The sequence below is a fragment of the Crinia signifera genome, chromosome 5, assembly GCF_055691185.1.
Source record: "Crinia signifera chromosome 5, ASM5569118v1, whole genome shotgun sequence".
NCBI lineage: Eukaryota > Metazoa > Chordata > Amphibia > Anura > Myobatrachidae > Crinia > Crinia signifera.
The window spans coordinates 229,219,772-229,241,444 of record NC_139221.1 but is presented as its reverse complement, the minus strand read 5'-3'; the positions used below and the strand labels follow the sequence as shown (position 1 = coordinate 229,241,444).

The following is a 21,673-nucleotide window of genomic DNA, read 5'->3' as shown; positions in this document are numbered from 1 at the left end:
CCACCCCTGCTCTAGGGGGTAAATTTACTAAAACTTCTAAAAATGAAAAGAGGTGATGTTGCGCACAGCAACCAATCAGATTCTTTCTATAATTTTATCATTTATTATTATTTATTTATTTTATTAATTTATATTTTATAATTTTCTAGGATACAATAGAGAAATGGTAGACATAATCTGATTGGTTGCTATGGACAACATCATCTTTTTTTAATTTAATTTTACTCGCTTATCATCTATAGATATGTCTAGTGTCCATGTGGCTCTAAAACACTGGCATCTGTTGGCAGTGAGTGAAACTACATCTACTAGCTTTCAAACCATTTGCTTGGAGCGGGCTTACTAGCGATTATATAGACTAGATGAGTCTAGAACCTTGACATGGATTGTACAGTACCCTGCAGCAGTGAGTGAGTTGTATTGGGATGCGCTGTTACAAACATGAAGCTATGTTCATACTTTGCTAATTGATGTACAGTGTTAAATTCAGTGATTCAATAAGGACAGACAGAGAGTCATGGGGTCAATATGTTAGCCTTTATAATAAGCCAGTGTTAAAACAGGGACAAACATTACTTTTGTACAGTATTCAAATCATCTAACTAAGAAAGAACTACTGGGACAATTGGATTAGTCCTTCTATTCTAGGCGACACCTCTTTCCAATTAACATTTTACAATATGTGACATTTGTAAACCTGTCTGACACCCCCAAATATTTTGGCGACAATTAGTATAAAACAGCAGCTGAGCATACGTGTACTATACACTGGAAATGCAATGCAATGACAAATACAAGTCCTGCTTAAAAACATATGAGAGCAATTTGTGCTGGTCAGTCTACTTCCACAGGGATACGGTCACTAGACAGACAAGCATTAGATCGACACCACAGGGATGACATGCTTTAAGGTCGACATGACAGAAGGTCAACATGGGGTTAGGTCGACAGGGTCATTAGGTCAACATGGGGAAGGTCGACAGTCAAAATGTCGACATCCTAGGGCATGGTGGGAAAATAAAATCGTGTGCCGAGCATAGCGATCCATGCGAGGGGACGCCGTTCTACATTTCAGTGTCCTTGTCGACTGTGTTGAAATTCAGGACAAAATAGGGAAAATCCCCATGTCGCCCTTTTGACTGTCGACATGGGCAGATTAAGGTCTGTGGCGGCCCGAATAAGATTGTGGGGGACCCCACAGACACCCCCCTCCTAGGGGAGGCTGGTACCTGGGCAGCACAGGGGGGTAGGGGGTCCCTGCAGCGGTCTGGGCAGTCAGCGTCGGGGTCCCTGCAGCAGATGGGAACTAGTAGCGGTATTGGCTACTAGTTCCCATCCGCGGCAGGGACCCCGTCGCTGACTTCCCATCCGCGGCAGGGACCCCGATGCTGACTGCCCAGCCCGCTGCAGGGACCCCCTGCCTGCCTGCGCTGCCCGAGCACAGGGCGACAGGAGCCCCATACTGGCAGGAGGGCCGGTGTGGGGGCCCCTTATGTGTGGGGGTCCCTTATGTGTGGGGGCCCCGGGGCGAACAACCCTGTCGCCCCGTGCTTAATCTGCCTCTGACTGTCGACTTTCCCCATGTCGACCTAATGACCCTCTTGACCTAATGATCCTGTTGACCTAACCCCATGTCGACCTTCTGTCATATCGACCTTGATGCAAGTCGAACTTTTGGTGTCGACCTAATCCTTGTCAACCTAATTGATGTCCATCCAATGATCCATACCCCTTCCACAGTGCAATATATATAAATATATTTAAAACAAAAGTTAAAAAAGTTATATACCTTTAAAATAGTGTGTCATCAGACAGATTCAACTTGTGTATACACAGTACATAATGAATTCAACATTAGCTGGGTATTTAAAAAAAAAAAAAAACATTTCAAGTCATAAAGAGTTACTTAGCAACAATGTAAAGAGTACACAACATAGGGAAATAATTGGCTAAACTGATACACAAGAGTTAGTAAACGTTAACCATCATAGGTTGGTACAAAAAGGTTGAACAGCTCTGCCATAAACAGATGTTTAAACTGCATTTGATAGTGCCAATACCACATCTAAGCATTTACAATAATATAAAAACAATTAAACAGTATAACAAATAAATATGTAAAAATATATACATTTTTATACAAAAATAAGGACGGATAAATGTAGCTTTAAGTGTAACAAAATAAGTTTTAAATCTAAACAATATTTTAAAGCGGTTTACAGATTTGTACCATAATTGATTTTCCAAAAATGGGAATAGATACAGGAGGTGCCAAGAACACTGAATGAAATTATTATTATAACTCATAAAATTTAATAATGCAGGATGGAAATAGTAAAACCACCACATCAAAGCCTAACCTACTATTTTATCCCCACACCCACTGTTAAGCAAAAGTTTAAAATGTTATTTATTTATTTTTTGGTGCAACTTATCGCAACAGCAAAATATCTCTCTAGTTATACCTATGCTATGAATGCTATGAATGTTCCATATAATGGAGACAATAATCACAAAGTGTTGCTTCCAAGAGACTCTATGACCTCCTATTTATATACTATAAGCAAACAAGAAATAGATAGGCAGTCCAAAGGGATTTATATACAATAAACATGATAAAATAAAATTGATGTAATAAAACAAAAAGGTACCACATACACTTATCACGTACCTACAAATACATTTAATTAACCAAGATAGTACAATAGAAAATCTCATCACAAATTAAGTAAAAATAATGACAAATTATTATAGGGTTCAAAAGATATATCAAATAGGCACATGCTAAATTATGGGTAGCTGTCTGTTCTGTATTACATCCACCTAGTTACTGGGGAACGTATGAATATCACAGCTCAATACCAATGATTATAGTTGGGTGTGGGACCATATTGGGATAATGTAAATTGATGCATAAACATGCTTATTTGTTTTATCTTTTTTACTCTGATGAATTGTAAATGTTTTATTACATTGAGTTTACTTGTAAAGGTCATGAGTTCTTGTGATACCTTTCTGCAATGCATTCATTTCTTTCATAAATATATTCAAGCAGAATCTTAGTGGTCAAATCTATAATCAGCCATTGCTGTTGCAATGATGTACAAACACTGGCAACGGTAGCTGTACTGCCCCATGTCCAATCTGACTCTGGACATTTAACAAAGATCATCAAGTCCAGCCAAGAAACGTAACTACAGCTGGATACACACTGGATGACTGAGCGTTACATCAGTCGGCTGTATACATGGAGTAAAATAGATAATTATAAATAAAGGCAAACACAACGAGATATAAGATTTACCACATACAATTAAGTAGTGTTTACAAGTGTACTAATTACAGTGTTGAATTAAACACTATTAATAAGATTAAAACCTATTCATTCCCTAGATCCCATAATTCCCTAATCCCTGCATAAAAAGCACTATGGGGGGTATTCAATCCTGGGTCCCGCCTGTCGGTACATCCCAACAGTCCGCACCCTGGCCTGTTTTCGTTCCACTCGACAGTTTATCGGCAGGCGGGCTTGAATTTCCCGCCTGCCGATCTGCGAAAAAGGGGTGTGTCCACGAAAACGACCGTGGATTGTCAAGATCCGGCCGAGATCCTGACAATCCACGGGTTCGTTCCCTTATAGCAAAACTGTGTCAGGGCATGCTGGGATGTGTAGTTTCACAACAGCTGGAGAGGCACAGGTTGGCCAGGACTTTACTACAGAATCATACACCTATCTACTGCTCTGATGCATTACTGAAATGTTTAGTTACAGTTATATCCTTGAATATCACCTGTTGTTCTTTCCAGTATATCTGATATATCACAAGCTGTTGGGCACAAATGATATTATCTTTGACCAACGTAGTTTATACACATACTGCATCGGCTTTGCTGCACAGCTGAAGGCAGATATAGCTGCAGACATATTGTGCATCTTGCTGTTTGTATGGGCAGTCTGATGACTATCTGTGTACTTGCTGCAGGGACCGCCAGCATAACTGGACATCAGGATGACATATGGAGCAGCCAATCAGTGTGTATTCTAACCTGGATTGGTGTCAGCGTGACCTCTGCTCTGCTGAAGTCCTCCTAGTGAGTACCTACCTAGCTTTACTCTCTTTACCAAATACCTTCTTTGTCAGTAAATGTCCAAACACTATACTTCCTAACATAACATTATTATTCTTTGCTTTATTGTTCCATGTAGTGGTGTATTCCGCAGATAGATGGTATGAATCAAGTTTAACATGCAGAAATATCATTTGTGAAATGCTGCTATAGTTAAAAATCCTCCATACCTTGTCAATGCATAGTATATATATGTATATATATATATATATATATATATTATACATTCACATGGATTTTTACAGATATACATTGTTCTATTAATATTCTTTGATTTACACATCACTATTTGGGACACAATGAGAGAGTGCTATTTAAAAGTGGTTTTGGAGCCTGTTACATCACTTGGAGTGAGCTACTGTACTAAGGCCGTAATTCAATTAGCTATGGTAGATTACCGCAGGCTAATTGATCGCCCCGGAGCTAAGCAGTTATTTGTTTTTTTTAGGTACCGCAAATCTGTTAACGTAATTTTCACAGATTTTGGGGGTTATTCTGGTTGATTCGCTTGGATGCGCATTCGCATCCTTGCGAGTCAACCTAACCCCGCCTTGTGAATGGTGGTATGCCGGCCCACCATTCGTATGGTGCATTCCTCCGTATTGGCTTCAAATGGATGTTTTACATAAACATCCATTCGCAGTGTGCAGGGGAACACCCACATCATTCGATGGTCGGAGACCATCGAATGATGTGGAACGTGCACGCATATGGGGAACGCCCATAAAATGCTGGGCTATCAAATATGATAATGGAGCCGCCTGTCGCCCCTTTCCACCCCCCCACCCGCTGTCCTGGGTGCTCCGATCGATCTGACTATTCACAGAAATGCGCAGTAACAAAATATCGGACCCCAAACAAACTCCTTTTGCAAACGGACCTGAATAAGGTCCTATGTGTGGTAATGCTTGTTAAAACTCACTGTGGCAACACTTGGTAAAAACACTCCTCTGTTTCAAAGGCCTACTGAGCTTTGTGATGACATCATCAGATATTGTTTACATTCACGCAAATGATATGCTACCTTTTTGCATGTGTCTCATGCACATATAGGATTAAACTGTCCATATGGATCTATGTAAAATTCTGGATATGGTTTTTAGTCTGCGGCATCCTGCAAAAGACCTATTGTAGTCTTCCAGTGACTGATGGGATATTTGGGTGCCTCTGTACTTCTTTGTACATCATAAAATAAATATTTACATAAAGATGATTTATTCATTAATCATCGCTGTCACTTCCTGACTCACTCAGCTGAAGGTCATTTCCTGATGAAAAAAAAAAAAACAGAATAAAATACAAACATACTACAAAATAAATCAGCAAGTAAAATGTTTATTGAATACTAATGGGTGCCGGGCGGGGTCCCAACAGTCGGAATCCCGACAGGCATGTACCCCACGTTGGTATCCCGGCCACCTGCTATTTTTCCTTGTGGGGGTTCATGACCCCCATAGAGGGAGAATAGAACAGGTGGCGAGCGTAGCGAGCCACCGTGCCCGCATGGGGCTTAGTTGCGCTCACCATGCTGTTTGGGTCCGGCCAGTTGGGATCCCCATGCCAGGCTAATGACTGTCGGACCCCTGTACCACACCCATACTAATATATGCAGTGGCAGCTTTTACCTCTGTGGAGAAAGGGTGCTGCTGCAATGCCACATCCCCCCTCCACTGCCGCCGGACCCACTGCTGGTTCCAAGCTTGTTCCTACCACCGTCGCCTGCTGGACTCCCGTCGCGGTTGTGTGACCAGCGCATGCACAGTAGCTTCTTCGGTACTGTGCATGCGCTGGCCCCCAACCTCCATTGGTTGATTGTCATATGCTCTTATACAGTATATTACCAGATTTTTGTTCCCACCGGACAGATTGGACAGACAAATCTTTAGGTCTGTACCCAGAATGCAGTGTGACTCGGATGCATGAGGATTGCACTTTGAATTTAGTGGCTATGGGGGAGATGTAAAATGCCATAGCAACCAATCATCTTTGAGTTAAAAAATATCAAGTGCATTCTATAAAATGATAGGTAGAAGCCGATTGGCAGCTATGGGCAACTTCTAGACTCTTTAGAAGGCTTTATACATCTCCCTGTAAATCACCAAATTCAACTTCCAACAAATTGGGACCTATCGTATATACCCTATTCTGTAATTCTCACAGGTGATTTTCACTTTTTACACAAATGCCTATTGCAAAGTTATCAATTAATTGTAATACGTATGAATCTATTTATATGCCTATGGCTACTGACAGCACAAACCAAGGTTATAGTGAACTGATTTTGCTTGAAGTTACTTTATGTAAATGTTACCAGCATGTATTTATTTTCTGCTCCAACAGTTATTGTGCATTGTTAATGGTATAACTAACAGTATTAAATATAATTGGGAGAGTTGTAATGTAAGTCAGTGAGTGAGTGATTGTTACCTCAGTGAGAGAACAGCCGAGGGTAATACTTACTGAGCGTGTTCATTAGCTGATTAGTTCCTTGGGGTCGGTTGGTGCCATTGGAGACAGGCGCTCTGCTGCTGTAATGCTGAGAGGGAGATGTGTGTGTGTCATCTTCACCACCGCTGCTGGAGCTGTCATCATCACTCCCTGAGGAGCTTGCGGATTCAGAGGAGCTGCTGCCACTGCTACTGCTCATCTGCTCTATAATCTCCACCTCAGCCCTCAGCTCTATGGTAAATACAGAACCAAGACCAGTAAAATGGAAGCAGAGTATTAGCTTCCTGCGTCAAAAACATTATTTAATAAGTTCACGGTACACGGTTGACTCCATTCCAGTGGGACGGTGTCACTTTAGTATAGTGCATAAATAAACACACTATATTTACTTGCTTGATGGGGTTCTAAAAAGTTTTAAAAGTTGTAGCCAATCCCAGCGCACTCTGTCTCCTTTTGACACTAATAATACAATAGGTGCTGTGACCCTATTAACATCTGACAAGGTACTGAATAACCAGTTAAGATTTCAGCACATGTATGCTTTCATCAGCATGTGCTACTCCAAAGAGTTTCAGCTATTGCATCTTAGTACAGAGCATTTTTTTTAACAACAGGGAAAATGCATTTTAATAGATTTATTAATATGATTATTCACCTAGGTGAAAAAAAGGAACTAGTGAGATGGGTTGTTGAGCTGACTGCTCACATCTGGGGGATGGTCAGTCTCCAGAAAATAGGAAATTAATATGATGTAGGAAATGGAAATTAGAAGGTGCAATCTCACATTTATTTAGCATTTTGAACTGTAACCAGATTGCTATTTTTTTTAAGTCAGTATCTCGACACTAGAATCTAGGGGTGACATTTAATAAGATGCAAACATGTGATTTTTTTGTGATTTTTAGGCCAAAAAAACGACCGAAATCGCACTTTCCTGAATTCGCATATCTAATGAGATGCACGTTCTAAAAGTGCGATTTTTAGTCGCGCTGGAACACGCATCCAGATGTTTTTCCATTGAAAAGTATACAATTCACATATTTAATGAGATGCCAATTCGGGAAAACGTGCCTAAAAATCCAAACACATGCAGACCAGGTTCTGACAGGCGAATTGCCCAGAACCCTGCACAGATCATTGAGATCTGTGCATGTCCTGTGTAAAAAAAATTAGTAAAAGTGTTTTTTTTTTTTTTTTTTTATGGTGTGGGTTCCCCCCTCCTGAGCATAACCAGCCCCGGGCTCATCGAGCCGGACCTGGTTCCAAAAATACGAGTGCCAAAAAGCATAGGGGTCCCCCGTATTTCTGAAACCAGCCCCGGACTCTTGGACCAGTCCTGGTTCCAAAAATACGGGGGATAAAAAATCTGGGGGTCCGCCGTATTTTGAAACCAGCAACGGACTCCAACAGCCCGCGATGTAATGCCACAGCCGGGGGACACTTTTTACATAAGGTCCCCCGGCCGAAACATGAGCACCGTGGCTGGTCAGCCTTGGACGGGGTACCTGGAGGAGTGGGGAATCCCCCAATAAAGGGGTCCCCCACCAGGCTTCACCCGTCCAGGGCTGAAGCCCGGGGCTGTCACCAGCATTGGATGCCGGTCGATAGGGTTAAATCAGACATTCCTAACATGGCCTTATACCGGTGAACTACAAGTGCCAGCAGGCCTCCCCCGCATGCTGGGACTTGGAGAACCACAAGTCCCACCATGCGGGGCATTAATGGGCCCACTGGGACTTGTAGTCCACCTGTAAAGAGAATGTTAAAATAAAAGACACAAAGAAAAGTATATCTTTATTACACACAAAAACACACACCTCACTTTTACACCAACATACTTACCAATCCGGGGTCCAGCGATGGTCTCTCTGCTGCAGAGCCGGCTTTCTCTTGTGCAGATAACAGCCTCTGTAGCGCTGTCCCAGCACTACAGAGGCTGCTAGCGTGGTTCGCCGATGCGTCTCCATGGAGACGCATAGCTCAGCCATGGATGGCTGAGCTATGCGTCTCCATGGAGACGCATCGTCCGAAGACCCTAGCAGCCTCTGTAGCACTGGGACAGCACTACAGAGTCTGTTATCTGCGCAGGAGAAAGCCGGCTCAACCCGCTGTCAGTGCGGGGTGAGCTGGCTCTGCAGCATAGAGACCAGCGCTGGACCCTGAATTGGTAAGTATGTTGGTGTAAAAGTGAGGTGTGGGAGGAGACGGTTAAAGTTAGGCAGTGTGGAGGGTGGGGGTTTTGTGGGAGCAGTTTAAGGTTAAATATTTACCAGGATCTGAGCTTCGGGTTCCCAACCTCCACTATTTCATACCCAACCCAAATAAACACAGGCAAAGTGATTGTCATGTTATGTCCCAGCTTTCTCTTACCCCTTTTAATGTCATCAAGCTGAGGTTCTGGAGAAGGGTTATCTTTCAAAGGAGATGTTTTAGGCCCTGCAGATAGTTTTGACGGAGTTTTGAACTGGGAAGTTGGCTGGGAGGATCTGGAAGATTGTTGCTCTATCCGAGCCTGAATCTTGCTGCTGCCTTCAGCTCTGAATAGGACGAAATATAGATCTTACTACTAAATTTTATAAGACAGTAAGTAGTTCCTTTCTGCTGTACTTATGATAATAAGACACTCCAAACACTTAAGTGTCAATTTAGACTTTAAGAAGTTACCAGAAAAAAGCAGTGTATTGAAATTGTAGTAAGCTTCTCTTAAAAAAGCCAAAGCACTTTGTTAGAAAGACAAAGCAAGCAAGGAACATTGCAGGTAATTTAAGGTTATTTTTTAGGTGGTTTAGCACGAGCAGCAAGTGAACACTTCATCAATGTTAACGTTATATCAGTGGTTCGCAAACTGCGTTCCTAGGCACCTTGGGATACCACAGCGCTCTTACAGGGGTGCCTCGAGTTGTCGGTTCCGGACCAAATCAAATTATATATGGTCAACCGGAAACGCAAAACCAGTGCTAGTGGCTGCCAATCATAACACATGTGACCAATCAGAAGCACAACTGTACACACCACATAACAGACCCTAAGGATTACAGGTAGGCACAATTTTGCTTAATTCCATTAGGGTGCTGTGAAAACAAATGCTGATAGTCTAGGACTCTGTGATTCAAGAAAGCTTTAGAACCACTGCCTTATACACTCAGGGGTGTATTCAATGCCGTGGCCGAGCGGTGACAGCGAGCAGGGCTGCCTGCTCACTGTCACCATTTGCCCGGTCAGTATTCAAATGACCCCCCCCCTGCATACGCCGATTCCCCCTCGCATTTAGCTGAGAACCTTGCGGCTAAATGCAGCGCGCTCCCTGCATTAGCCGCAAACCTCGCTGTTTGGGGGAATCCTCCCTGTCCTGTGACAGCAAGGATTCCCCCCGGAACATTGAATAGAGGACGGCGCGTGGGTTAAAAAGCGAGGATCACTGGTTTTCTGCAATCCCCACCGTTTAACCCCCTCGCTGGCCTCTCACCCCCACATTGAATACTGCCCAGAAAAGGCAGCCATTTTTTGAGAGGAACCAATATAAGAATGTAGCCTAAACATTCAATAATGATATTACTAAAGCCCAAGCACAACATAACTACAGACAAAAAAGCTGTTCAGAAAACCTGCACTTGGAGTATCTGCTGGTATACAGTATGTTGGTCAATGCATGGTACATCACTGTATAGCTGTAAAATCTATTTCACAATTATTGACTTCATTATTAGGTATTATATGTTTTGTTTAATGGATGAATGTATTGTCATGTAAAATAAATAAAAACACACACCTTATTAAAGCTATAACAGCTGTTGATTAAAAGACACATATCTTCTACTCTTTAACATTTACTGGCACTTACTTACAGTTTGAAATCTGATTTGTCTGTTGTCTATTCTTGTAATGATAATACAGGTCGAGTATCCCGTATCCGAATATCCGTTATCCGAATTATTCCGAAATACGGACATTCCAGAAAGTGAAAAAAAATTTTTTTTTTTGCTAAAAACTCACTGGGGACATTTGTAACAGCATCACTGGGGACATGATATGTAACTGGCACTATATATGTGCAAGACAATGATTGCTTGGCATTCAAATTCAGTGCTGAGATAGTACACACATTTTGTTTCACGTTTTGAAACCTTGTTTTTTGAACAATTAAAATATATTTGTGTGTATTTTATGTGGTAATAAAATATATTTGTGTGTATATTATGTGTTTATACAGCATAAATGCAAGATACTTCAAAATACATCATTGAAATATTAAAATATTCCGAAATACGGAATAATCCGTTATCCAAAATTCTCCTGGTCCCGAGCATTTTGGATAAGGGATACTCAACCTGTATTACAATTTACAGCATCAGCGTTTTCATTAACTGAAAACCTAAGTGAATAGAAATGCTTGCTGGGAAGCATTCTACCTGATCCCACATATAGCTTGTATCCAATGACAACAATATCCATGGTACTGGATGATAATGAGACCTGGGAAGAACATGGTAATTAGTGCTACCTGGTTTTCTTGACTTGTATACTGCTGCTCAGCTTTTCTAGGACATATTCCCCAGTGTCATGGTTAATGATCAGCACACAGTCCTTCTGGTATGGTCGTTTATTACCTTTGAATATAGTCATGGGTGGAGTAGAACCCTGAAAGAGAGAACAAACCTCAATACATAAATAAGTCAATACATAAATAAACCAGAAATGCCTTTAATTGAAATACAAAGCAAGACTAGTAAAATAGTCAATTGTAAAATACTAAAACAATCCAAAATGTGATGTTACCAAATCCTACACCGTCGTTTCCGTGCTCCAAAACATAATTGAAAACTAATCAATATTTAGATGTTTCTTACAGCTAGTAGAATATTGTGGTTACTATTACTAGTTTGGGAATGTCAAAATTATTTGATGTGAACCAATAAGAGGTCTGTATAAGCAGTGCCATCACTACGAGGGTGCGGGACGAGTGGTGACAACGAAATGCAGGGCCCTGCTCAGTGTAACATTACATGCAGCTCCTGTAAGAGTATAGGATCTGGAACCACAGACCATATAGTCTCCGGAGGCAGAGCACATCTCTGGACCCGCGTAGAATATAAAGGCTTTGGGTGCGAGGCCACGTCACATACCTGCAAGACTACACCACCTTTAACGACGCATGCACTTTCTGTGCTTGAAGAGCATGAGCAACCTGCACGATAGGGCCACTACTGTGTATAAGACTCTTCACAGTTATGTGATTGCTGTGAGACTATGCATGCATCGGAGCTGCACTGCGCATGTGTCACAATGGTCAGCACTCACAGGGAGTATTTATCTGCAGAGAGTCTCAGGCACCTTTTGGGGGAGGTATTGGGGAGTGTCAACAAAAACGCAGACATGTTATGACAACTTTTAGCGCATGACTTAGGCTGTGGCAGAGATCATATACACAGTAACAGTGGCTCCAACAAGTAAAAGTACACTACGCTCCAACAGCACTTCTTCCGGCCATGCTTGGCAACCATAGGGCTACTCATAAGTTTAATAATCGACTGATGCTGCATTTTTGTAAGCAGCCACTAAAATTCACAAAGCCGCTGGTGGGCATCTCAATACAAATCCAGGTGGCTGTGGCATTTGCATATTTTTGCACAGTATCTGCATAAATATTTGCAGCTGCCTGATTCTGAGCTGTACGCTAATAGCTCATTAGCGTACAGCTCAGAATCAGGACTGTCACGGATGGAGTCGTGTGAGTTACAGGGACCACAGATGAATCAGGATAAGTGGGGGGGGGAAACAAGCAGCTTTAATGAATTACTTTTTCATAAATGGAAAACAACGGAAAGCACTCAAATACTTCTTTGAGGTTTACGGGAGAACAAAATATGAGGCAATAAGTTCTTGCGTAGTAAAGAATATGAAGCAATAACTTCAGGGAGTTGATGACGGAATATGGAGAAGACTGCGACTGTGGAGGAGACCAATGGGAATGCTTGGTTGAACGGAGAAGACTGGAGTATGGAATGGACCCGGTAGGAATCGGTCGGAGTGGACCAGTAAGAGCGGATCGGGTCAGACTGGAACGGCGGCCAGAGGTGCAGGCTTCGGCCACAGAACACGAAGGAGGTCTTCCAAAGGTGTAGCAAACACAGGAGACTCTTTGTTCTGACAAAGGTTAGCCTAGGCAGACTCCCAAAGTATCCAGTGAGTGGCTGCCATTGGCTGTAATGTCAGGGAACAAGGAAAACCTCCCAACCTGGCCAATAGCAGTTTGCCCTCAACAAAGATGGCGGCGCCGGACTCCCGAGGCCGCCTGAGCATGCTCCGGCTCAGCACAGCGCTGCCGGACACAAAGTGACAGGTTACCATTAAATAAAAGATATATAGAGTTAAAGGTTTCAGCTAAAACTTCAACCTCTGTTAAAACATGACACCAATCATTTTGACACTGGGTGGCCAAGTCTATTTACAGATAACAATAGAATCCTGTGGAAGTTATTCCATAGAGATTTATGGTAACACTAGTTAAAAGGACGTCAACATGATTGCTTAGTCCCTATCTGCTCCTACCTCCAATCTCTGTCTTCCCAGCTCCCTCTCTCCATATCCAGCAAGTTTGAAACAAATCATTTTGCTGTCACTTTCTGTAAAGGAGTAATTTGGTACGTTGAGTGACCACTTTTAGTCACTGGCGGTACTTCACCGCACGCAGAGATGAGGAGTATTTAGCCTTTTGGAGAATATATATATATATATATATATATATATATATTTCCAAAAGCGGAGGCACTCACCATTGCAGCAAAAAGTCAGTCACTTTTATTCAGTGGTCATTTTTAAAGTCAACGTTTCGACCCAAACAGGGCCTTTGTCAAGACAAGACAGGTAGATCCATAGGTACACCAGAAGGAAGGCAGTGGTGTACCTATGAATCTACCTGTCTTGTCTTGACAAAGGCCCTGTTTGGGTCGAAACGTCGACTTCAAAAATGACCACTGAATAAAAGTGACTGACTTTTTGCTGCAATGGTGAGTGCCTCCGCTTTTGATTAAGCATCTGGAAATATTATTTGGCCATCTTAATGGGATGACCCTTGCTGTGCACCCCTATCTACTCACTGCCTTTGGATGTGAGTGCTGAACCTCCTGGCTATATATATATATATATATATATATATATATATACGCACACATAGATATTGGACAGAGTGCATACCTCCAAACATGACCCATTCCAGGAGGGTGACAAAGCTCTATTCCTATACTTCTCTCTTGATGTATGATTACCATTAATCACCTGAAAAAAGGGCTACCTGGTGGATTGTGAAGTGTTTCGTGAATTTTCGGTAAAAAAATAAAAAGTGGGGGAAAAACAGGATGGGAAGAGCATTCTGTTATCCTCACTTTTTACTTTTAGAGCAAGTGCAGCGGCTGATGCAATCTCTAGGATACAAACACCCTATGAGAACCTTTCACTAAATAGTCTATTAGAATAATGACTGTCAAGATGATTTTACCAGGGAAACAGATACATGACCCAGGTGTAGAGCAGAAATAGCTGGTTACATCACCGAACAGATAACAATAGTGAGTTACAGAATTGAAAATCCCAGCAGACAGTATTTATATCACATAGTTACTGTGTATAAAAGAAGAAATACAATGTAAGAAGAAAAATATATGATATGCATCATGTACTTTATTGCTCCTCAAGATTTGCCATTTATTACATAACTTGTCCATACAGTTTATGTGACATTGGAATGACAAGCAGAATGTTTAATGAATGCATGGCTTTGCACAACTCAGCAAGCAGAACTCATAACATGGACCAACCCATTGCAAAACATTACTAAACCATTGGCCATTCGATATCCTCATTTTGTTATCAAATCACTAATCAAGATATGCCCATGCACCGAGGAGATAAAATTGTTGCACTTAAGAAACTTCCGGCAGGGGGCGCCAAATTAATAGATACGCCACTGGGTGGCTTTAAAGGTAAGAGTGTATCATTTTTATTCTTATCTGCCTTCTTTTCTTCTAATGCATGTCCTGAAAAACAGGGACAGAGGTAGCTCCGAAATGAGCCATTGATATTTGAGGCATATAGCGTGCATACAGTATGTTGTTCATATGTGATGGTCTTTCAATACAATTGAATTTCTACGAAAACCTTGTATTTTCAAGTTGGGTACTTATGTAGTTTCACGGCGGCAGTTACGTAGTTAGCGTAGCATCCCTGTCAGAATCAGCGTAGTGTTCCCGCGGGCAGCGTAGTCAGTGTCCCTGTCAGAATCAGCATAGTGTTCCCACGGCCGCAGCCGTTGGGCTACGCTAACAGCATAGCTTAAGCTGCCATCGTGCAACTACACAAGTAGTCAGTCAGGCGTCCCTGTTAGTATCAGCATCGTGTTCCCGCCCGTTTGCGCGCAGCCAGAGCTTACGTAGTTAGCGTAGTCAGTCTGCGCTTATTACATTATGTGGGAACCATTGACCATTTTAACCTGCCTGTCATGACAGGTGTGAATGTGTTCCTGAAACACCCCCACTATCCACGGCAGCCGAAAGCGTGGCGAGCGCAGCGTAAGCTACCGCCGTGAAACTACACAAGTACTCCAAGTTGTTTGCAAAGTCTGTTTTAGCAATGATGAGGAAAAACATATATATATATATATATATATATATATATATATTACACACACACACAAGTCGTATACGACTGTAATGCTGACCAAGAAGCCATGTATGGCTGTTAATGACCAATGAATCACCCCTAACCATCCCATATAACATATTTAGTAAGCTACAGAAAAATGGTCTAAAAGTAGTTTTGATAAATGCATATGGGTTATCTTAATAATCTACCATTTATGATGCCTCATTAAAAAGATATAAATACATTCTGTAAATAGTGTTCGCATTATTCAAATGACAGAAGGTCACACATCTTACACTATTCATATTCGTATTCTCCTTTCTCAGATAGCATTTGTGGCAGTGACAACAGGAAGTGCTTCCCTGGGTAGCACAGTGGTAGGTCCACAACAATGCAATTGTATGTACTCACTATTTTCCAATCATCTTCAAGAATTGTTTATGTTGTATTTTATATAAGATACTTCCAAATGATAGTTTCCCAATACCAGCTTATTTGTAACCTCAGTAACATAATCTGTTTTCCAAGCTGACCTTTCACAACTACATAACAGACCGAGGAAATGTTTTACTTACTGGGATATGTGGCAATGTTATTGTAACTTCATCTCCTTTCCCGACTTGGAGTTCTCCCTCACAAGATGTGTCTATAGACGCTGGCTTAAAATCATCTAAAGAAAAAGAGGCATGTGCCCATTAATATCTTCCACATCATTGCATACTTTACTGAATAACTGGGAAATTGCAACATCATTTAGGAAATCATGTACACGTTAAAATGTGCTCTGCCTCTAACCCCCTACCACTTATACAAGTGTACCAGTTAGAGGCCACTCACCTACTAGGAACACATACCGGTCGGGACGTTCGCACGGCCTCGAGAAAAGGGGGCGTGGCCTCACGGGGTGACGCGAACTCCGGCCACGCCCCCGTTTTCTACGCTCGTCGGCGCTGAATAGACGCTGTGCGCATGGTCTATTCTCGGCAAGCTGGGGGGGCTCCCAACTGTCCCCCCCACCGCGGGACAATGGCGGCCCCGGGCGGGACGCGGGAACGTCCCCGAATATCGGGACGTTCCCGCGGTAAGCGTGACAGTTGGGAGGTATGGGAACACCGTATGTAATATTTTTGTAATATACACAATTAGAGGTAAATTTACTAAAGCTTCGAAAAATGAAAAGAGGTGATATTGCCCATAGCAACCAATCATGTTCTGTCTATCATTTTATAAGATGCAATAAAGAAATGATAGACTTAAGCCAGGCATGTCCATACTATGGCCCTCCAGCTGTTGTGAAACTACACATCCCAGCATGCCTTGCCACAGTTTGAGCACTCCCTAATAGCAAATCTGTGGAAAAGTATGATGGGACTTGTAGTTTCACAACAGCTAGAGAGCCATAGTTTGGACTTGCTTGATCTAAGCTATTTAGTTGCTATGGGCAACATCACCTATTATCAATTTTAGAAGCTTTACTAAACTTGTCCCTTAGTTTATTCCTAACAAACATATATCCCTTTCACACTAGAAGCAAATTAGCGGGTTGAAGCGTTTCACCCTGGGAATTTTCTAAAAAAAACAAACGGGTTTTTCTGTGGTGTGAAAGGGTTAACAGGGGTCTTAAATTCCTGAACTCCGACCCTGCTCTTGACCAGTTTTTCAGCAAATTACCGTGTTGAAAAGCTTTAACCCGGTAATTTGCGGGAGGCACCTGGTAAAATGACCCGGCACTCAAAAATGCTGGGTAATTGCCGGGTGGCCAGTGTGAAAAGGACCCATAGAACGCTTCTCCTCTTCTCTTGCCTCTTCACTCATTACAACCATCTCAAACCTTCACTCTTTCTTCCACAATGTGGGAGCTATAGGCATGGAGTCCGAGTCCACCCCTCCTACTGCATAAACACCACATTTTTAATATGCCAATCATTTAAATGGCATAACAAGGCTTTTGCATGTAGCACACAAATGTTAGACGGCTTTATTTTTATACTGCAATTCAGATTCCAGTTTGAACACATCCCACCCAAATCTAACTCCCTCTGAACGTGTTATATCATCCCCACCTGAGTGCAACAGAATTCTGCCCAGTTATATGCTATTTTTGAAGCTTTGAATCAGGCCCTATGTCTTCATTTTATGTTACATTCATGAAGTTGACATGTTACAAGGTTAACACTATACTAATGTTCACAACTGCAAAGTCGATATTATCATAATGCTTTGCAGTAGTGTTTAGATAAAAATTACAAACAAAACACATTTCAACAATGTAGCATCGCTCAGAATGCTTCAGCATCTCCCCGTGTGTAGGCCCCTTCAGGGCCATTTCACACTCCGCACGGCCAAAAGCCGTGCCGCACACAGTAGTTAATAATGGACATGATTGTGTCCATTCACACGGGACAGCCACTGCCCGGCCGCCGAGTTGCCGCCGGATCCCACCACTGGAAAGGGCAGCTGCCGGGCTGTGGCCATCCCCTCCATTGTAAACTTCTCAGTGTGGCACGGCTTCTTGGCCGTGTGGGGTTTCACCACCCAGCAGGAGCCGGAGCGTGTAAGAGGGGCCTAACACAACGCTATATGTTATTTCCCTCTAGGCTTTAAGCTTCATTAACAAACTTTTTTTTTTTTTATAAATGAGTCTGAGAGCCCAATGTTTGTATGTTGTAACTCTTCACTGAGAATGGTTACTATGGATATCAACACCTCATTTACATACTTACCTGCGCACCAGTTTTCATAAATGGCAACCTTTATGAAATGTTTATATCAAACCCACATAAACCTTCATACAGCAATTGAGATTAGAGGGGGGGGGGAAAAGCAAGTCTTAAGGACTTCATGGCACAGTTACTTTAAAATGTACATTGATCTGTGGCCATTAGAAAGCAAAGCAGACTTCAGACTGACCTTTTGTGAGTCGCCACACAATGTGACACTGTAACAGAGGCAGTAATAGGGGGTTGCTGACCCTACGAGGGTGTGACAGTGGGGTTCTGGCTCCTCCTCAGTGACCAGAAGCCAGGTGCTGCACTGTGACATTACATGTATGTACCATCTATATGTCCTGTTCAGAAATACAGCCAGAAAAGGTCATTACATGGATAAATACAGTAGTGTTCTCATCACACAATATTTTTCAGGCAGTCCACTTGGCAAACTGCCTCTGCCACCCAGCAGTTAAAATTCAGTGCAGCGCCGCTTATTGGCTAGGACACAGTGCCCCTGTACCCTGGAGGATACTGTCTGTCCCTCCACCTTGACCCTGGCACACCATGTGACCCTGGCACACCTATCCCCAATGTAAAGATTCTGTAATAGAGTTCGTTTGACTCTCCCCCCAACTTCCCCATAATGGTGCACAGCAACAAAAAACTTTACAGGAGAACACTGTACAGCAATTTAGCATATATCAACATACAAACAAATACCTATGTGATAGAGCAGAAAGATAACACTATATGACAAACACAAATGAATGATTACAAAATTTAAGCTAGCACCAATAAGGGGGATAGGATATTCAATTGTTTTATGGGCACCCAAACATAATGGCGCCCATGTGAGGTGTGCACATCCATTATTACTAGTGTTCATCCATGCAAAATATGGCTATGTGCGGTCATACTCCCATTTAGGCATGCAAAGTGTCGGCTTATCACACCTTTCATATCACCAGCTCAGGAACTGTGAGACAAAATGCTCCCCCTCGCAGCTTTCCACAATCGAACAGAGCACCATTTCAATTGCTGTTGGGTGCCATATAGTGGTAGTTACAGATAAAAAACAATTGAATCCCCCCAAGGGGCATATCCAATTAGGTGCAAGATTTTTTGCAGTAAACACCTGGGGTGAAATGTAATAGGATGAGAGATTCAGAAAGTGAGAGATTTGGTAAGAAATCTCCAGTTTTTTTAAAGTGGCAATCATTGACACAGCAAAATCACACTGGTTTTGCTGTGTCAATGATTGCCACTTTAAAAAAACTGAAGATTTCTTACCAAATCTCTCACTTTCTGAATCTCTCATCCTATTACATTTCACCCCATGACTATTGTTTTTATTTACGCGGCTCCCGAAACCTGCAATATCTAATTGTAAAACCCCCACAGGTTTTATATATTTATCTCTAGAACTGTAAAACCCCCCCTCAAATATTTATTTTTTCAATTTTTGAAATAGTGTTAAAAAAATAATAATTATACATTGTAAATAAAAAAATTATGATCAAACAATTAATGATTTGGGGACTTTGAGGCCATTTTCAAATTTAAAAGTTTGGTACTTGTGTAGTTTCACGGCGCCAGCATGGCGCCGTGCGTCTGAGTCCCCTTGCGGGGCTCGCATCGCATCTGATTGTATGCCTTAACTTAAGGCATACAATCAAAAAATCGGGCACCCAGATACTACATAAGTACCCAATTTTTTAATAATTGTTATTTCTTTATTACACCCAGTAATGAAAACTCATTATTGGCTAATTGAGCTATATTGAAAATATTCAATATTCAAGTCATTAAGGAGGGGGTCCAAGAAATTCCTTACAATTTTAACTTAAAACAGGGATTTTTCACCTGATGAGGGCTGCGAGAAGTGAGCTGCGGTAATTCCTATAAAAGTGTTTCAAAACTCGCTACTGAATATGCCCCCTGCTGATAAGTACAAATACTGTAGCTGCAGAGATGACAAAAGTAACAGCGCACAGCCTGAGCTCATCTCAACCGAGTAGGTGCACAAATAAATTCATGCATGCTAGAAATAATGAGATGACATCACTAACATGACATCAGTAATGAAGAATAAGGGGTGACGTCACCAGGAATGTACGCATATTACTGGTGGAAGCCGTGTGACGTCACTAGCCGGTACTCACAGCGCACGGTGTGAAAAGAGGAGCGCGGCCGCTTCTCAAAGCTCTCGCCCAGTCTCAGGGCGTGCTCCTCCCGGTCTAGCGGCGGCGGGGGCGGGGTCCCGTTCATTTTTGGAGCGATATGCCGGTGTTTACATAGGCAATAAGGTGGGTGCGTCGTCCTCGCTCTGCCCTGGTCGACCTACATTGCGCATGCGTCGCACTGGTGTTGTTAGTGAAGGGAATAGGGATCTTCCCCGCAGGCACAGTGCAGTGTGACGTACAGTACAGCTGCGCACCATAGAGTATGTCCTCCCGTGCTGCCAGAGCGCCGCAGCGTGCAGCTGTCATAATAGTCCGAATAAGAACGTAAGCTATACTCAGAAGTTCCATGCTGTTGTTACATTACATTCCGTCTATTGAGGGATGGTGAATAAAAAACGTTATTATATCAGACCGAGCGCCACACAGGGCAGTAGAAAGCCTAACCGGGCACAGGTAATTTTTAGGGGACGTTACCTAATCGCGGGAGGTGTGGTCATGCACTCTTTAGACAAAATAGCACTTTAAGCACTTCCAAGTTCCTACTGTATAATGTTCTGAGTTGAGAAGAGTTGCTTCTGCTTGGTAACAGGGGCTCCATTGGGCCCATTAAACAGACCTGGACCTGGGTAATTAGTGCCCCCTCCTCTTTCTATGCCACTGCCTGTGCCAGTGTTATTCATTACTAATTGCACGTAGCAGAAGATAATTTCTTTCATACCTTAATGTCTTTTAATTGAAGGTGAACATTTGTGCTATTTATAAAACAAGCTGAGCATTTGTATAAATTTCTATGTATCTTCCATACATTTCAACATGACCCATTCCATTAGGTACAAAATGCACTGTTTCTGGACATCCCTCTTAATTGATAATTGCAGTCACCTGTGTTGAACTAGTTCAGTGATGATAAAGGTCGGACCGACATGCTGTGCAGAAGATAAATCGTATGTGCAGCCTTTAGTGGCACATCGCAGGTGCTTTATTGAACCCGCAATGTTTCACATGTGACTTCCCTCAAACTCCTCCCACAGCTGCCCGAGAGTCCTCCTTTACATGCGATAAATTTTATATAAAAATGGCGCATCAAGTGCCAAGTCAGATGAAGCCCTCCTGGGGAGCTGCAGGGAGGAGTTCAAAGGAAAAGTGGCCCGACTTGTGCCTCCGAAAGTTGGACTAGTGTATGGGGGGCCTTTAGACAGTAAGGACGCAAGTAAATACCCAAATAGTCTCTTTAAAGTGCTGCAGAATATGTGTGCAATATATAAATAGCTGTATGTCACTCTTGGGGCATACTACTTCATCACTAACAAAGGGATGTACTGTGTTTTTCCCAACACTGCAGAGTTTATAATTATACACTTGTGGGCTAATATGCTGTCCATGTTATGATAAATTGTAATACTGTACAGTAGGTGTATAATATATGATAGAGGGTTCTTCAGTAAACTGCACCAAACATCAAATACGCTTTTTGGCATAACCCATTATCATCAAGCTTTATCAGATTAAAGGGTATTTTAAAGGAATCTTAAAGTATTTACTATCTTTAAAGAAGAATGGCTTTAC

At 42.2% G+C, this 21,673-nt stretch overlaps 2 protein-coding genes across 5 annotated transcripts in view; one reads left to right on the top strand and one right to left on the bottom strand.

The window, feature by feature from the left end:
• Positions 1 to 523: 523 nt before the first annotated feature.
• On the bottom strand, positions 524 to 20,342 carry EAF1 (ELL associated factor 1). Its single transcript, XM_083188621.1, has 6 exons — positions 20,087 to 20,342; positions 15,789 to 15,883; positions 11,078 to 11,214; positions 8,947 to 9,113; positions 6,589 to 6,807; positions 524 to 5,396 (listed from the first exon to the last, which is right to left on the bottom strand). Exons 1-6 carry the CDS (start codon positions 20,190 to 20,192, stop codon positions 5,350 to 5,352), a joined length of 771 nt encoding a protein of 256 aa, XP_083044747.1. The 5' UTR covers positions 20,193 to 20,342; the 3' UTR covers positions 524 to 5,349.
• METTL6 (methyltransferase 6, tRNA N3-cytidine) overlaps positions 20,073 to 21,673 on the top strand; it is a 23,622-nt gene continuing 22,021 nt past the window's right edge. The window contains exon 1 of one of the 4 annotated variants that reach the window (XM_083188618.1): positions 20,073 to 20,230. Coding sequence is in view for 1 of the 4 variants with exons in the window: in XM_083188620.1 (XP_083044746.1) it covers positions 20,489 to 20,560 (72 nt within the window). In the remaining 3 variants the exon portion in view is untranslated. The other 3 variants (XM_083188619.1, XM_083188617.1, XM_083188620.1) reach the window with 3 other exon arrangements.